The sequence below is a fragment of the Festucalex cinctus genome, chromosome 8, assembly GCF_051991245.1.
Source record: "Festucalex cinctus isolate MCC-2025b chromosome 8, RoL_Fcin_1.0, whole genome shotgun sequence".
In the NCBI taxonomy this organism is placed as follows: Eukaryota; Metazoa; Chordata; class Actinopteri; order Syngnathiformes; family Syngnathidae; genus Festucalex; species Festucalex cinctus.
The window spans coordinates 8,159,096-8,173,243 of NC_135418.1; the positions used below are offsets into that span (position 1 = coordinate 8,159,096).

Consider the following 14,148-nt stretch of genomic DNA (forward strand, 5'->3'; position numbering starts at 1 on the left):
CTTTCAGAGAAGGCATTTGGAAGCTACAACCACCAATGCTTCCCTTTGGTATTTTGCTTTTGTCAAGCCTAACTGTGCTCAGTGCCTATCCTGCCCTAATACTATCCCAAGATGATGTAACTGCTTGCAGAACATCCTGAAGTACTTCTTAACGAGCCTTGTTCCATGTTTCTGTCACTCATAGTACTATTTATCAGAAATATATATCTGGGATCTTGTTCTGTCATCACCCAAAGCTTGTGACCATAGGTGAGGTTAGGAACGTAGATCGTAGCCTGACGGCTCAATTCCTTCTTCACCACGACAGACCAATGGGGTAGATGCCACGGACTTCCGACTTCCGGGTTTCCACACATCAGCGCCGTTTCCGGCCACTGCTGGCCATGTTTTCAACACTCGCACTCCCACCCCTGCGCCCCAACCGCGTGCTCCCGCCCAACTCTCTGAGGTGCTTTGGACAACTGTGACAGACACACTACACACTCGCACCCGTCGGCGGGAAGGCGCAACTGAGCGGCACAATGTCGGAAGCACAAATATTGGGACACGACCCACACGTCGCAAACCGGAACCGGAATCAAAGCTGATGTGTGGAAACGCGGAAGTTGTAAGTCTCGCCTCCTCCGTGGCAAATACTCAATATATTCCGCATCACTGCAGATACCGCAGCGATGCAACTGTCAAGCTCATCCACCAACTGAGGACCATGGCCTCAGGTTTGGAGAAGCTGACTTTTATCCCAACAACTTCACACACAGATGGCGAACCGCTCCAGTGAAAGTTGGAGATAGCGACTTGATAACAGTACCACATCATCTGCAAAAAGCAGAAATGCAATACTGAGGCCACCAAACGGGATTCCCTCAACGATGGATCAAATGTTGGAGGACAAAATTTTACCCCACTTAGTTGTGTGTCAGTCAGTGTACTTTAACCTTAGATGTGCCTAGAAATTCTGTCATAAAGGTTATGGACAGAATCGGTGACAAAAGGGCAGCCCTCCCAGTTTGATACTATTGTTATATATGACACGACGTGGAGAGGGAGGACTCAGGCGCAGGAGAACAGTTGGCCGTAACGGTTGCAGTTTATTAACAGAAAAAAAAAATCACCTCTTACTGAGGGAAAAAGGCTGAACATAAAGAGCTCCAAACTGGAGAGGATAAAAACGACACTCAAAACAGGGACAATAAAAGGCGCTCCGCTGGAGAGGAAAAAGAGGGGCAAACACAAGGCGCGGCAAGGCAAGGCAAGGCAAGGCAAGGCAAGGTGAGGCAAGGCAAGGCAAGGCAAGGCAAGGCAAGGCAAGGCAAGGCAAGGCAAGGCAAGGCAAGGCAAGGCAAAAACAAGGACTGTTGGTCACGAGCTGTGGGAACGCTTCCATGCACTGGTTGTGACACTTCGGCAACTGAAGGTGGTGGATGATGACTATTTATTGGCTGGGTAATTGGTGGCAGGTGGAAGCAATCATGGGTGGGGACCGGTAATGAGCAGAGCAGGAGGAAGAGCAAGTGACCTGAGGTGAGAGGGTGGTTAGGGACTTTAAAATAAACAGGAAATGACATGACAAAATAACAGCGGACACTGGCCCGCCTATGGCGGTGTGACAATTTACAGTACAACTGTTTCCCAACCTTTATTGATTCAAGGCACATATTTCACATCAGAAAACAATCCCACGACACTTCATCTAGCAAAACGATTCCCCAGTGCTAAGCTATTGTTACACATAAGCACAGAATACGAGAATAAATGATTGACGCTGCAGTACAATTTTCCCACGGCGTTCTTTACAGTGAGTAATACGCTATGAACATTATAATGACTGTCTAGAACGAAAGTAATAATACAGTAGACAGTACAGTCTGTAAACCGTTATTACAGTTATACGTTATCACATAATTCAGACGACAGTTGGGACTTCTAAAATGAAAAGTATATTACACACACCATAAATGTTCTCAAAATTACGTATTTTTATTTTACAGTTTTTAATCCATTCTGCTTTGCTAAATGACTCTACAACCTGATATTGCAATGTGTCATTTTGAAACTATCACTATATATTTTTATATTTAGCAATTAACTCTTTGACTGCCAGGCGTTATAAAAACAAAACAAAAAAATCCACAGTGCCAGCCGGTTTTGAGCATTTTAACTCATCTTTCAAGGCAAAAAGAATATTGTTTGCCTTTACAACATATACAATGTGGCTACGAAATGAAAGATCGCATTCCATTCATTGGAATTTTACTAATCATCATGAAACGTCTTTGGCAGTCAAAATTAAGAGCCAAGAGATAATACTGCATACATCAAAACTGGAAAAAAAAGTAATATAATAAAATGATACAGTAGTTTCTCACTCAAAATATCGAAAGATTGAAAATATAATAAAAACTATGAAGAAAATAATGTCATTGAGAGTGTTTTTGGTGGTGTGTCTTTGTTGTTTAGTCTGAGACCCAAATGTTCCTGACAGAATATTCAGAATGTTCCTGAGACATTTGCACCTCTGAGTGAATTTATTGAAAGACATTGGAAATTGTTTGTATGTTTTGTTTTGTTGTTTTAAACATCTATTCTATTTGAAATGCAAAAACCTTTTGATCACCAGTAGTACAGTAGACACCTCCTGTATCCTCTCCTCTAGATCTATAAACAAATAGTAGCCATCAATCATTGTCAGGGCCGTCCTTCCCCAGTCCAGATGGGCGGGGGTGATGGGTGGGGGTGTCACTGCAAGTTACTGTCCATCCCTCCTGCATGCCTCCACTGCCTCTCACTCACATCAAACAGACCTGACAGGCCACCAGCTTCAGTCCAAAGGGGCACAATGTCATTTTTTTTTTTTTTAGTTTATTTTTTTTGGGTGTCTTTTGGGGGGGAGGGGGCATTTTATGAGGGGACACACTTAAGTAGCTTCAAGCATGTTTTGTTTTGTTTGTTGACTGGCAGCCGGTGTGCTGTCATTCGGCAGCTAAAGGACGATAGCTGACAAATTTTTTGATAACTGTGCATCAGGCAGTTGGAGGGTTTTGCTTGAATTACAGATCTTCCTGTAATTAACAGGATTTTTATCTAATGAATTATATTTGACCTCAACTAACTCAGTAGCTCACTAAGGCCTGTTTCCTAAGGTAAAGGCATGCAGCTGCACACTTTCACGCTGCACACATTCTCCTATTGACTTAAGTCTCACGTGGGCTTGGATGGTGCTGGAGTCGACACTCTTCCGCAGTCCCAAACCTACACATCAAAATATTAGTATGAAAACTATAGGATTATATGGCACGGTGGATGTTTTTATATTACAGTATACTATAGTAATATGATTGTACAGCACTCCGTGGGGAAGGAGCCAGTCATGCCTCTCACGCATGACACTGGAGTGGCGCAAGATAGCTTGCCTCCGATTGTGAAAATGCTTCTTAATTTTATTGCAAATTAGAGGTGAGATTGGAGAGGTGAATTCATTCATATAACCTAAATAAATCTAAAATAAATTTGAGTAATTTCGCCATGGCGGTTAACAGAAAAGTTAAAGATGGAGATTATCGGTATTTTGGTCTTTAATAATTCAGCTCTGGGCCCATTTTATTAGCAGAGCTCAATACCCATCCCTCCCTCTGAGGCCGTATTAAGTCAAGTGCCTCCTGAGGGTGAAATATTATTATATTTCATTTCACCTCTGGGTAGCACTTGTAATTTAGATGAAGGTACAATTCATTGTAAAAGTGACTTCCAGAAATCTATCACAAGTATGTATTCTCCCACTGTTGAAAAAACAAACAAACAAACAAACAAAAAACAAACAAACAAACAAAAAACAAACAAACAAACAGAAAACCACTCCTTTCCAAGTGTATCTACAGTTGAGTATGGATGCCGTTAGTACTGTGAGTCATTCTCTAATTCAAGGGTACCATTAGTGCTGTAGTACTGACCAATATCAGCTGTACAAATGATGCTGAGAGTCATCAAGCAAAGTTATTATTAGTGCGGTAATTATGGTAAATTAAGGAGCTGGAAGAGGTAATGACCTGGATGTGGAGGGTCAGGGAGGATTTTGCTGCACTCAAGTTGTCAAGAGTGGAAAGGGGAGTACCAATGATCTTTTTGGCAGCCGTAACAGTTCATTGCAGTCAAATTTGTACTTTTTTGTGGAAGTACCAAACAAGACTGTGATGGAGGAACATATAACTGATTCAGTGACTGTTGTGTCGAACTCTCTCAGTTGCTCCTGTGGGAGGCCGTACTTCTTCAGCCACCACAGGAAGTACAACCTCTGATGGGCCTTTTTTAGGACGAAGTTGATGGTCCTCTCCCAATTCAGGTCCGGGGTGACTAATCCCAGGAACTTGAAGGTCTCAAGGTTTGACACAAGGCACTTGGACAGTGTGTGGGGCAGCCATGAAACAAGATGTTTCCTGAAGTCCACGATTATCTCTCTCAAGTTATGCTTGCCGCTCCACTTCCTGTCGTTATGCAGTCTCGTCACCGTCTTTGATGAGGCTGACGATTGTGGTGTCATCTGCAAACTTCAGGACTTTGACAGATGGATGCAATAAAGTGCAGTCGTTATCTTATAGCATAGTTCCACTCCAGCCTAGCACTGGACCGTGCGAAGCCAGCGCGGTGTTGGCGAGCCCAGGACATGACGTAAAACACCATGGCAGTTGATTGGGCGGTCTGTCCTGTGATCAGTGGGCTTGCCAGCCGTGTCCTTTTCGACATGTTCGGCGTCTTCTTCGCTCCCGCTGCTATCAAGCGTGTATAGCCTCGAGGGCTTTCCGATATAAAATTTCATCCTTTTCTTCGCGGCAGCGATCCTCCTTGAGTTGCGAGCTCTGAAGAATTTCCACATCTGAAGCACCCAAAAAAAACAGAACGAGCAACTGATACCGGGCAGCGTCGCCCTCCATGGCTTCTGTGTTTTGGTTGTGTTGTTTCCCACGCTCGACTATTGTGTCGCAGCCGGTTATGCGTCACTTCTGCCCAGCGTCCCAGATGCACATTGGAGGTGGAAACGAAGTGGATGCGTGGGTTTGGCTGGGCTGGCCCACCAGTGAGCCGAACAGTGCAGTGTTGGGCTGCAGAGGAAATACGCTATTAGTGGGAGAAGGAAAGTGAACAAAGGACGATGGTCCATGTTGATGATGTCGATGACAGTCATTCTCAAATAGGGGGGTCCCATGAGGCTGTGGTATGCACAAGGGAAACCCAGGGGACATGTTTTTTGTTTTCGTGTTTTTTAAATTACACATCCACGACAGTAGGTATCAGTGCTGCTCTCATTGTAAAAAAGTAAACAATGAATATTTGCTCCTCTGTACAACAATTTTATAGACAAATAATATTATTTATAGTTGCAGCAGAGAGTCGAGAGAAGGGGTTGTGGAGGGGTGGGGGTGAAATATTTTCTTCTTCTTGGCGGGGGCTTGGGGCGTAACAAAAAACAATTGAGAATCAGTCTATTGGTACTTGGAAACATTTAATAATTCATTTCCCAGATCAATAACCTGTGGCCGTGCCATGCCAAAATCACAACAGTCACGTGTCAATTCAAGTATCTCATTAAAGGGAGCATTGTGGAGTTCCCAAAACATTGTAGAATTAAAGCAGTTTCTACATCATGCATGCTCCACCAATGCCCGGGTGAGTACTAACAGCCCAGACTTTTTAACTGCGACTGCGCCTATTAGCTTGCATCTCCCCTTAAGTGTGGAGTGTTCAGGGCGAATGGTGGTGAGTAATTTTATGCTCGTCACTGCGGACATGTAGTTTTGCGTTAGCAATCGTACGGCACAATTGGGATGAAAACTGGAAGAAAAAAAAACAAGAAAAGGTCGGCTTCGAGCACAGCCCCAACTCCAGCTAAGACTTCAAGAAAAATTAAAAGAAACAAACAAAGAGTTTATTCAAGTGCACGTACTCGCACGCGCACCTTGCACAAGCTTGTCGCGGAGGCTGTGCCACGCTTTAGGCCGGATGTGGCAGTCATGAGTAAAAAAGTGACAAACTCTGCAATGCAAGTTTGAAGTTCAGATGACTCATGAAAAGTAACTAAAACTGCTATTGTAGGTCTGAATGTTATTCTTGTTCAATGTTTTGTTCTTGATATTTAAATTTTAAATGCCTTTTTAAAGGGACTTATACAAAGAAGCTCCACTTTTTGTTGTAAATGTTATAAAAAAGTCAAGGAATTGGAATGTTTTGAATTGTATGGGGGCGGCACGGTAGTCGAGTGGTTAGCACGTCCGCTTCCCAGTTCTGAGGTCTCCGGTTCGAGTCCACGCTCGGACCTTCCTGGGTGGAGTTTGCATGTTCTCCCCGTGCCTGCGTGGGTCTTCTCCGGGTACTCCGGTCTCCTCCCACATTCCAAAGACATGCATGGCAGGTTAATTGGGCGCTCCGAATTGTCCCTAGGTGTGCGTGTGAGTGTGGATGGTTGTTCGTCTCTGTGTGCCCTGCGATTGGTTGGCAACCAGTCCAGGGTGTCCCCCGCCTACTGCCCAGAGCCAGCTGAGATAGGCGCCAGCAGCCCCCGCGACCCTTGTGAGGAATAAGCGGTCAAGAAAATGGATGGATGGATGGATGAATTGTATGGAATGATGTGGACGGCCCCGCGACCCTTGTGAGGAATAAGCGGTCAAGAAAATGGATGGATGGATGGATGAATTGTATGGAATGATGTGGACGGCCCCGCGACCCTTGTGAGGAATAAGCGGTCAAGAAAATGGATGGATGGATGGATGGATGTGGACGGCGACACGGTGGTTGACTGGTTAGCACGTCCGCCTCCCAGTACTGAGGACTCGGGTTCGAGTCCAGGCTCCGGCCTTCCTGGGTGGAGTTTGCATGTTCTCCCCGTGCCTGCGTGGGTCTTCTCCGGGTACTCCGGTCTCCTCCCACATTCCAAAGACATGCATGGCAGGTTAATTAGGCGCTTGAATTGTCCCTACGTGTACTTGTGTGTGTGGATGGCTGTTCGTCTCTGTGTGCCCTGCAATTGGCTGGCAACCAGTTAGGGTGTACCCCACCAACTGCCCATAGCCAGCTGGGATAGACTCCAGCACCACACGCAACCATTGTGTGGAGCAAGCGGTTCAGGAAATGGATGGATGGATGGATGGATGGATGGATGGATGGATGGATGGAATAATGTGCAATGTGGTATTGAATGACATGGAATGGTATACAAAGACCTGAAATGAGCAGAACATGTATGGAAACTGGAGGTGAATATGTAGATGCTTTGAATTTTTGGCTTTTGAAAATGTGAATTTTGTAAATGATGTTCATAAATATTTGTTGAAGGAGGATAGAATAAAGTAGAATATGTCCTAATAGAGATTTTTATTTTTTATTTTTTTTATTTATTTTGTGTGTGCAAATTGTTGGAAATTAGAAATTGTTGAAAGTTGTTGCCTTGACTTGAATGATCTAATCTGAACAGAGTAAAATGGGAAAATGGATAGATGGATGGACTTTTATCTTGAAATTTTGAAAACATTTGAAAACAACAGTATAGAATGAATAGGGACATTTTGTGGGAAATGTAGTGAACTTGCCTTGCCTTGCCTAGTGGTGTCATTGTTGAATTTTTGGTGGATGGACATTTTTGGCATATTTCCCAGAGTAAATTGAATGAGCTGAATGTTTTGAATTTCAAATGGGAACTATGTGAATGTTTTGTGGTGTGTCATTGGCAACTAAAAGGAAGCTATTTTTTGTGGGAATTATCTTCTTCTTTTCCTGCAAAGGTGTGGTGTTGTATGACTCTTCTGTTTTGAGCATCCTCTGCCCAATCTTGCAAATTTTCCATCTCTTCTTTGGCTTTCCTCTTGGTCTTTTCCTTCTAAAAGCAGACTCATATCTTCCCTAAGGGTCATCCTCCTCCTTTCCCATCACGTCCACACCACCTCATTCTGATTTTCTTTAATTTCTTATTGATATCATTTATCCCCAACTCCCTTTAGATGTGCTCACGCCTCTACTTATCCTTCAATGTCACTCCCTTAATTTACTTAGCGTCATTTCTATTGCCTCTAAAATCTTCTCCTCCTTCAGCCTTATACAACAATACCGGTCGACAGTCGTATGACTGTGTTACAAAGTTTTACTTTTAGTTTTCTGGGTATTTTCCTGCCTCTCATAACAATTGACAGTTCTCTCCACTTTGCCCATGCTACTGTCACTCTTTTTCTTACTGCTGTTTCAGAGCCTTCTTACCCATTCATCGTTACTCTCAGGTGCTTAAGCACCTTTCCCTATTTTACACTGGAGTTATTATCCTTGATGTAAATCGTCTTTTCATTTTTGCTTACTGACAATTAATTCCATCTTGGTTGTTTTGACCTCCAGTCCTTTTGACCTTTTTGCCAGTTTTTTATCGATCAATCAATCAAACTTTATTTATATAGGACCTTTCATACATTCAAGATGCAACTCAAAGTGTTGAACATCCATAAGACAAAAAAAAGTTTAAAAAAAGTAAAAAAATAAATAAAAAAAAGCCACTCCCCCCCACACACACACATCCCTGTGAACGTACATACAGACACACCCAAAATACAACAGACACACAAAAACCACAACATGGCGGGGCACAGAAGTACCCTGTAAGGAAAGGCACCCAGTGAGAGGGATGCAGACCAGCCATCCCTGGAAATAATGTTGGTGAAAAATGAAAATGTATAGATATTTGGGACATTTTGGGAATTGTTGAAGTTGTGATGGTGACTCAATCAATGAATGTGGGAAAAAGAAGAGAATAATGAAGAATATATAATTTTTTTTCATTTTTGGTCGAAATTTAGGAAAATTATTACGAGAAAGGTTACATTTTTGGTACGTGTGAAATTTTGAATTGTTGAAAAAAATGAAATGAATGAGATGAATATTTTGAATTTTGAGATGTGAAACCTATTTGCTGACCGTATCATTGGGAAAAAAGGGAATTTTTGCTGTGCAAATTCTGAAATTTGGGGATGAGAAAAATAGTACCCTGGAAGGCCTGAATTTTTGGAATATATTGAAGTTGGAATAGTTAGAATCGGTCGAGAATGGGGAAAGTAGAAGCATGTCAAAAAAATGCAAGTAAAATAAAATCTTTTGTTTTTGTTTTTTTCATGTTTTTATCCCTTTAAGCCTGAACCGTGGAATATCCATCCATCCATTTTCCTAACCACTTACTCCTCACAAGGGTCGTGGGGGTGCTGGAGTGTATGCCAGGCGGCTTCGGGCAGTAGAGGGTACACCCAGAACTTGTTGCCAGGAATATATGAGTAAAAGTTCCAATGCTTTGAAAATAGAGTATTTATTGTTCCTTTTGAGCAAACTTTTTTTTTTTTTTTAAATCAACTTCCACATATGACTTTTGATTTGTGTCATATTTGATACATCCGGTCACAATGCTTTAAATTTGTACATCTATAACTGTCAAAAATGTAATAAACAGACATATCAAACATATTAGCATTTCCAAAAATATTTCCCACTATTAATAAGTATAAGTGTCTCTCCTTTCTCAATTGGGGCCATCAGTTGGGTGATACTACCCTCTAATGGATTATCCGTGCAATGCATGTGTCAGATCATATACGTCAGGGTTTTAATGGGAAAAAAAATATTATACTCATGAAACAGAGGGCTCAAAATGTCTTCCACTTAATATGATACGTTTGTCATTATTTTAATTTTAAAGTTGGTGGTGTAAAATAATAACATGTGAAGGCCTCAGCCACAATAGGATACGATAAGTATGAGCTATAGTAATATTGACTCCCCAGCAATAATGTACTTCATAATAATTTATTTTTCTTTCTTTCTTTCTTTCTTTCTTTCTTTCTTTCTTTCTTTCTTTCTTTCTTTCTTTCTTTCTTTCTTTCTTGCGCTCTCCTCCTCCTCCCCACCTATTTGGATGGGTTTCTGTGCACAGATGCAGATCGAGCCCAGAAACATGGCATGGATGAGTTTATATCAGCCAACCCCTGTAACTTTGACCATGCTTCACTCTTTGAACTGGTCCAGCGTCTTACTTTGGATCACAGACTCAATGACTCTTACTCCTGTCTGGTAAGCAATTGTAAGATGCAAATTGTTCCTTCCTCAACAAAGTGTCTCACAGTGGCATATGTTGCATTATATGTTGCATCTGTTACATTCAGGGCTGGTTCAGTCCTGGTCAGGTATTTGTCTTGGACGAATACTGCGCTCGCTACGGAGTTCGAGGCTGTCATCGCCACTTGTGTTACCTGGGTGACCTACTGGAGAGGGCGGAGAACGGAGCCATGATTGACCCAACACTTTTACACTATAGCTTTGCCTTCTGTGCTTCCCATGTCCATGGAAATAGGTACGGGTGGGGAAAAACACCTATACAGTATTTCAAAGTTGTGTGCTCCATTTGTTCACCCGTCAGATTTTATATGTGTATTGATGCCCAACTTGCATGTTTGCATGTTAACGTTCTGTTTTTCTTTTGCCTGTTTCCTATTTCCTTTTCACCTCCTAATGCCCACTTAACAAAAATGACCTTCATGGTCCACAAAATTCTAAAATTTCACAAAACCCCTGTTAGTCAACGTGTGTCAGAGCTATTAAACTGGCCAGTATCAGAGGTCGAACTACAGCAAGCACTTTTCCCCTCTTCTCCTGAGCCCTCTCCCCAAAGCATTAGGAAAGAACTCAAAATCATTGAGTTTATGAAGAAAAGGGATCTCAGGTCTCCACTTTTCTCAGGACCTAAAAGGTGAGTTATTCTGGAATCCATCCATCCATCCATCCTCTGGCAAATAGAACAGCATATATGTCCTGCGATTGGGTGGCTACGTCAAGAGTGACCTCTGGCTTACCGACAACCTGTCGAAGTTATTTGATGCAGATGAGGAAAAAAAAACTGAGTTCAGGCAAATAAACACTATCTAAATGGCAGTACACTCAAAAAACTAATACTGCATGTTACTTAATATCATTGATGAAACATTTTACACCCAAAGATATTGAGTAGATTAGAAGACTCAATTGATTAAAAGAAAGCATGAATCATGAGTCAATCCAAGTAATATTTTCAAGTACGTCTGAATGAATCGACTCTGGCTAAACTACTAGATAAATTAAGTAAACGTAACTGTAACTAAAATGCTGAGTAATTCCAAGTGATATTTTTAAGTATGTCTGAATGAATTGACCAGGCACAATTACTTCATAAATTATGCACTTCTAAATGTTTGCTGTGTTTTGGCGTTTGATTTCAATTTGTTAATAAAAAAAAAAAAAAAAAAAAAAAAAAACTGCACAAAGCATGACATTGAGTGATGTACACCCAAAACACGACGTGAAGTGACACCGTGTTTACTGAAGTAGTGCATTCTCAAAAATCTTGTAATATAAACAATTATTATTACAAACATTTAAACAATGTAATCTGTGATTCAAATACGTACTAATTTATTTTAAAGACAAAAAAAACTTAATTTTAGTATAATATACTACACAAAGATTTCTCTTGGATTTTTACTAATAAATTTTGATGCTGTCAAGTCAAATACTCATCCTGATGATATTCTACATTTTTATTAATTATACATATGTATACATTAATGTCACATTTGCTTGGTGCTTGAATTTTTTTTTCAGTGTATTGAGCCTGTGTCAAATCGCTCTTAATGTGCTTTGATATCAAATGTGTCAACATTTGAGTCTGCAATATGTAGATGAAAGAAATATTGACGAGGTTGTGGTTGAAGAATGAAGTTAAAAAAAAAAAATGTTGCCATCGTCCATTCATTCACTCGTCCCTCTATTCTCCTGACACACACTGACTGGAAGATAGAAGGCTCTCCCTGATTGCCCAGACAGACGTAGAAGAAAAAGAAAAACATTGTAATGATAAATCCATAAAAGACTCATATACAGTATTTTCCCCGAAAGTGATTTGGGGTTGTTTTAGACCAGGGATGTCCAAACTACGGCCCGTGGGCCATTTGCGGCCCGCGACATATGCTAAAAATAGCATTTGACTCAGTTCCAATAAAATAAAAACAAAAATGTTTGGAGATGGTCAAAGTAAGAAGGGAGGGTGTCGAAAAACACAGATGGTATTAAATGTTATAACTAAAACGAAATAACTAAAACTAAAATTCAAAAAACAATTTTGTTAACAAAAAATTAAAAACTAAAAACTGACTGAATTTACATTTTATGTTTACAAAACTAATTAAAACTATAATTATAGCAAAAATGTACTTCGTTTTAGTCTTTGGTGTGAGTTTTAGTAGATTTATTTTGATATTAACCGGAAAAGTATGTCACAAAAAAGTGACGTCATCTAGCAACAGCCAATAGAAAAGCACCTTCAGATGACGTCACTCCTATGGTGTTTTTTTTAAATATTGCGCACAAGTAATACACTTTTTTTTAACGAATACTAATACTGAAACTAACAAACTAAACTAAAACTAAGCATTTTTTTAAAGAACGGAAACGAATAAAAACTAACAGAACCACCCTGAAAACTATTAAAATTAAAATTAAAAATTCTCAAACTATAATAACCCTAATGCCATATTACAAATAAATTGGTTTATACTTTACTGTAGCAGTTTTCTAAATATGCAAAAGCACAAATAAATTATTTGTACAATTTTTAGGACTAAACACAATTTCTCTTCATAACATTTGTGGCCTTTGCGTCCTTCTGATTTTTTGTATGTGGCCCTCAAATAAAAAAGTTTGAACACCCCTGCTTTTGACTCTATTTAATCTTGACTCTATTTAATCTTTAAAGCTTGGACTCCTCAGTAGCCTATGTATTGATTTTTTTTAAACAAATGTGTTTGTGATAGTGTTATTAGCACTGATATTCCTACATGTGCATATGTGAATAAATTATCCAAAACAGTGACATCCATACACATCAAGTGTGTCAAGAGAGGGCGAGCCAGTTGGTCCATATTGCCTTGAGGCACCGGCATGACAGGTTGACAGGTTGTCACTTATGATGGCTGAGCATCCCTGCTGCAGACATCGCTGCGCATCCCCACACACAAAAAAAAAGCCACACACCTCACTCAACCAGACCAACCCCCACCCAAACACAAATTACCCAAACCCATAACTTCCGAAGTAGCCTGCTGGCCAAGAGATGTTGATGCAGTTTCTCAGGTTTCACAGTGCCACTACTTGACTTGCGTCCAGAATTGTGTCATGTCTGTTTGAATAGTCTGTTAAAGACTACCTACCTAATGACATGTGTAAATATCAAGTAAATACCATTTCTTTTCTAATAATCCAGCATGTGTGAAAGTTCATTTGAACTGATTTTTGCATTTGCATTTTTCATATATTACAGAAACAGTAAGCATGTTAACTCTTTGACCGTCCAAAAACGTTTAATACCGATTAGTAAAATCACGATGTATGCCATCATAAACGTTAAATGATGTCAACTACTTTTTTTTTATTTATTTTTTTTATTTTTTTTATCAATGGGCAGTTCACCGTCTAAGTGCAGCACGTGCTGCCTGGTCAATGAGTTGTGGAATCAAAAACCCTCACTATCTATAGCCAGCAGATGGCAGCATTGTATCTCTTTTCAATGGTCTCAATGTGTATGAAATTTGATGAAACAGAATGTTTTCAAGGATGATGTAAATGATCAAATCCTTTGTCATATTAAAGTTTTTTTGTTTTTTTTGTGTTTTTTTTTGATAACGTGTGGCAGTAAAAGAGTTAAGGTTGTGTCGCAGAAAAGCTACATTTTTGACATTTATACCAAATATACGTTTGGCATTTTTTGCTGTAGTAATATGAATTTAGTTAAATAATTTATGGATTTTTTTCAGATTGTTTTAAGGGAGGCAACCAGTTCAGGGTGTACCTCCAGCACCCCCAGCGGCTGGCACAGTGTATGACTGGTTAGCATGTCCGCCTCCCAGTTCTGAGGACTCGGGTTTGAGTCCAGGCCTTCCTGGGTGGAGTTTGCATGTTCTCCCGTGCCTGCGTGGGTCTCCTCCGGGTACTCCGGTCTCCTCCCACATTCCAAAGACATGTATGGCAGGTTAATTGGGTGCTCCGAATTGTCCCTAGGTGTGCTTGTGAGTGTGAGTGGTTGTTTGTCTCTGTGTGCCCTGCAATTGGCTG

The 14,148-nt window shown here is 40.6% G+C and overlaps 1 protein-coding gene across 8 annotated transcripts in view; it reads left to right on the forward strand.

Moving 5' to 3' along the window:
• Positions 1-14,148, forward strand: part of cadpsa (Ca2+-dependent activator protein for secretion a) — a 327,287-nt gene that overhangs the window by 220,084 nt on the left and 93,055 nt on the right. For 4 of the 8 annotated variants that reach the window (XM_077529642.1, XM_077529640.1, XM_077529641.1 and 1 more), the window contains exons 12-13: positions 9,944-10,080; positions 10,173-10,756. In XM_077529642.1, coding sequence (XP_077385768.1) covers positions 9,944-10,080; positions 10,173-10,756 — 721 coding nt within the window. The remainder of the gene's footprint in view (positions 1-9,943; positions 10,081-10,172; positions 10,757-14,148) is intronic. The other 4 variants (XM_077529645.1, XM_077529646.1, XM_077529648.1 and 1 more) reach the window with 2 other exon arrangements.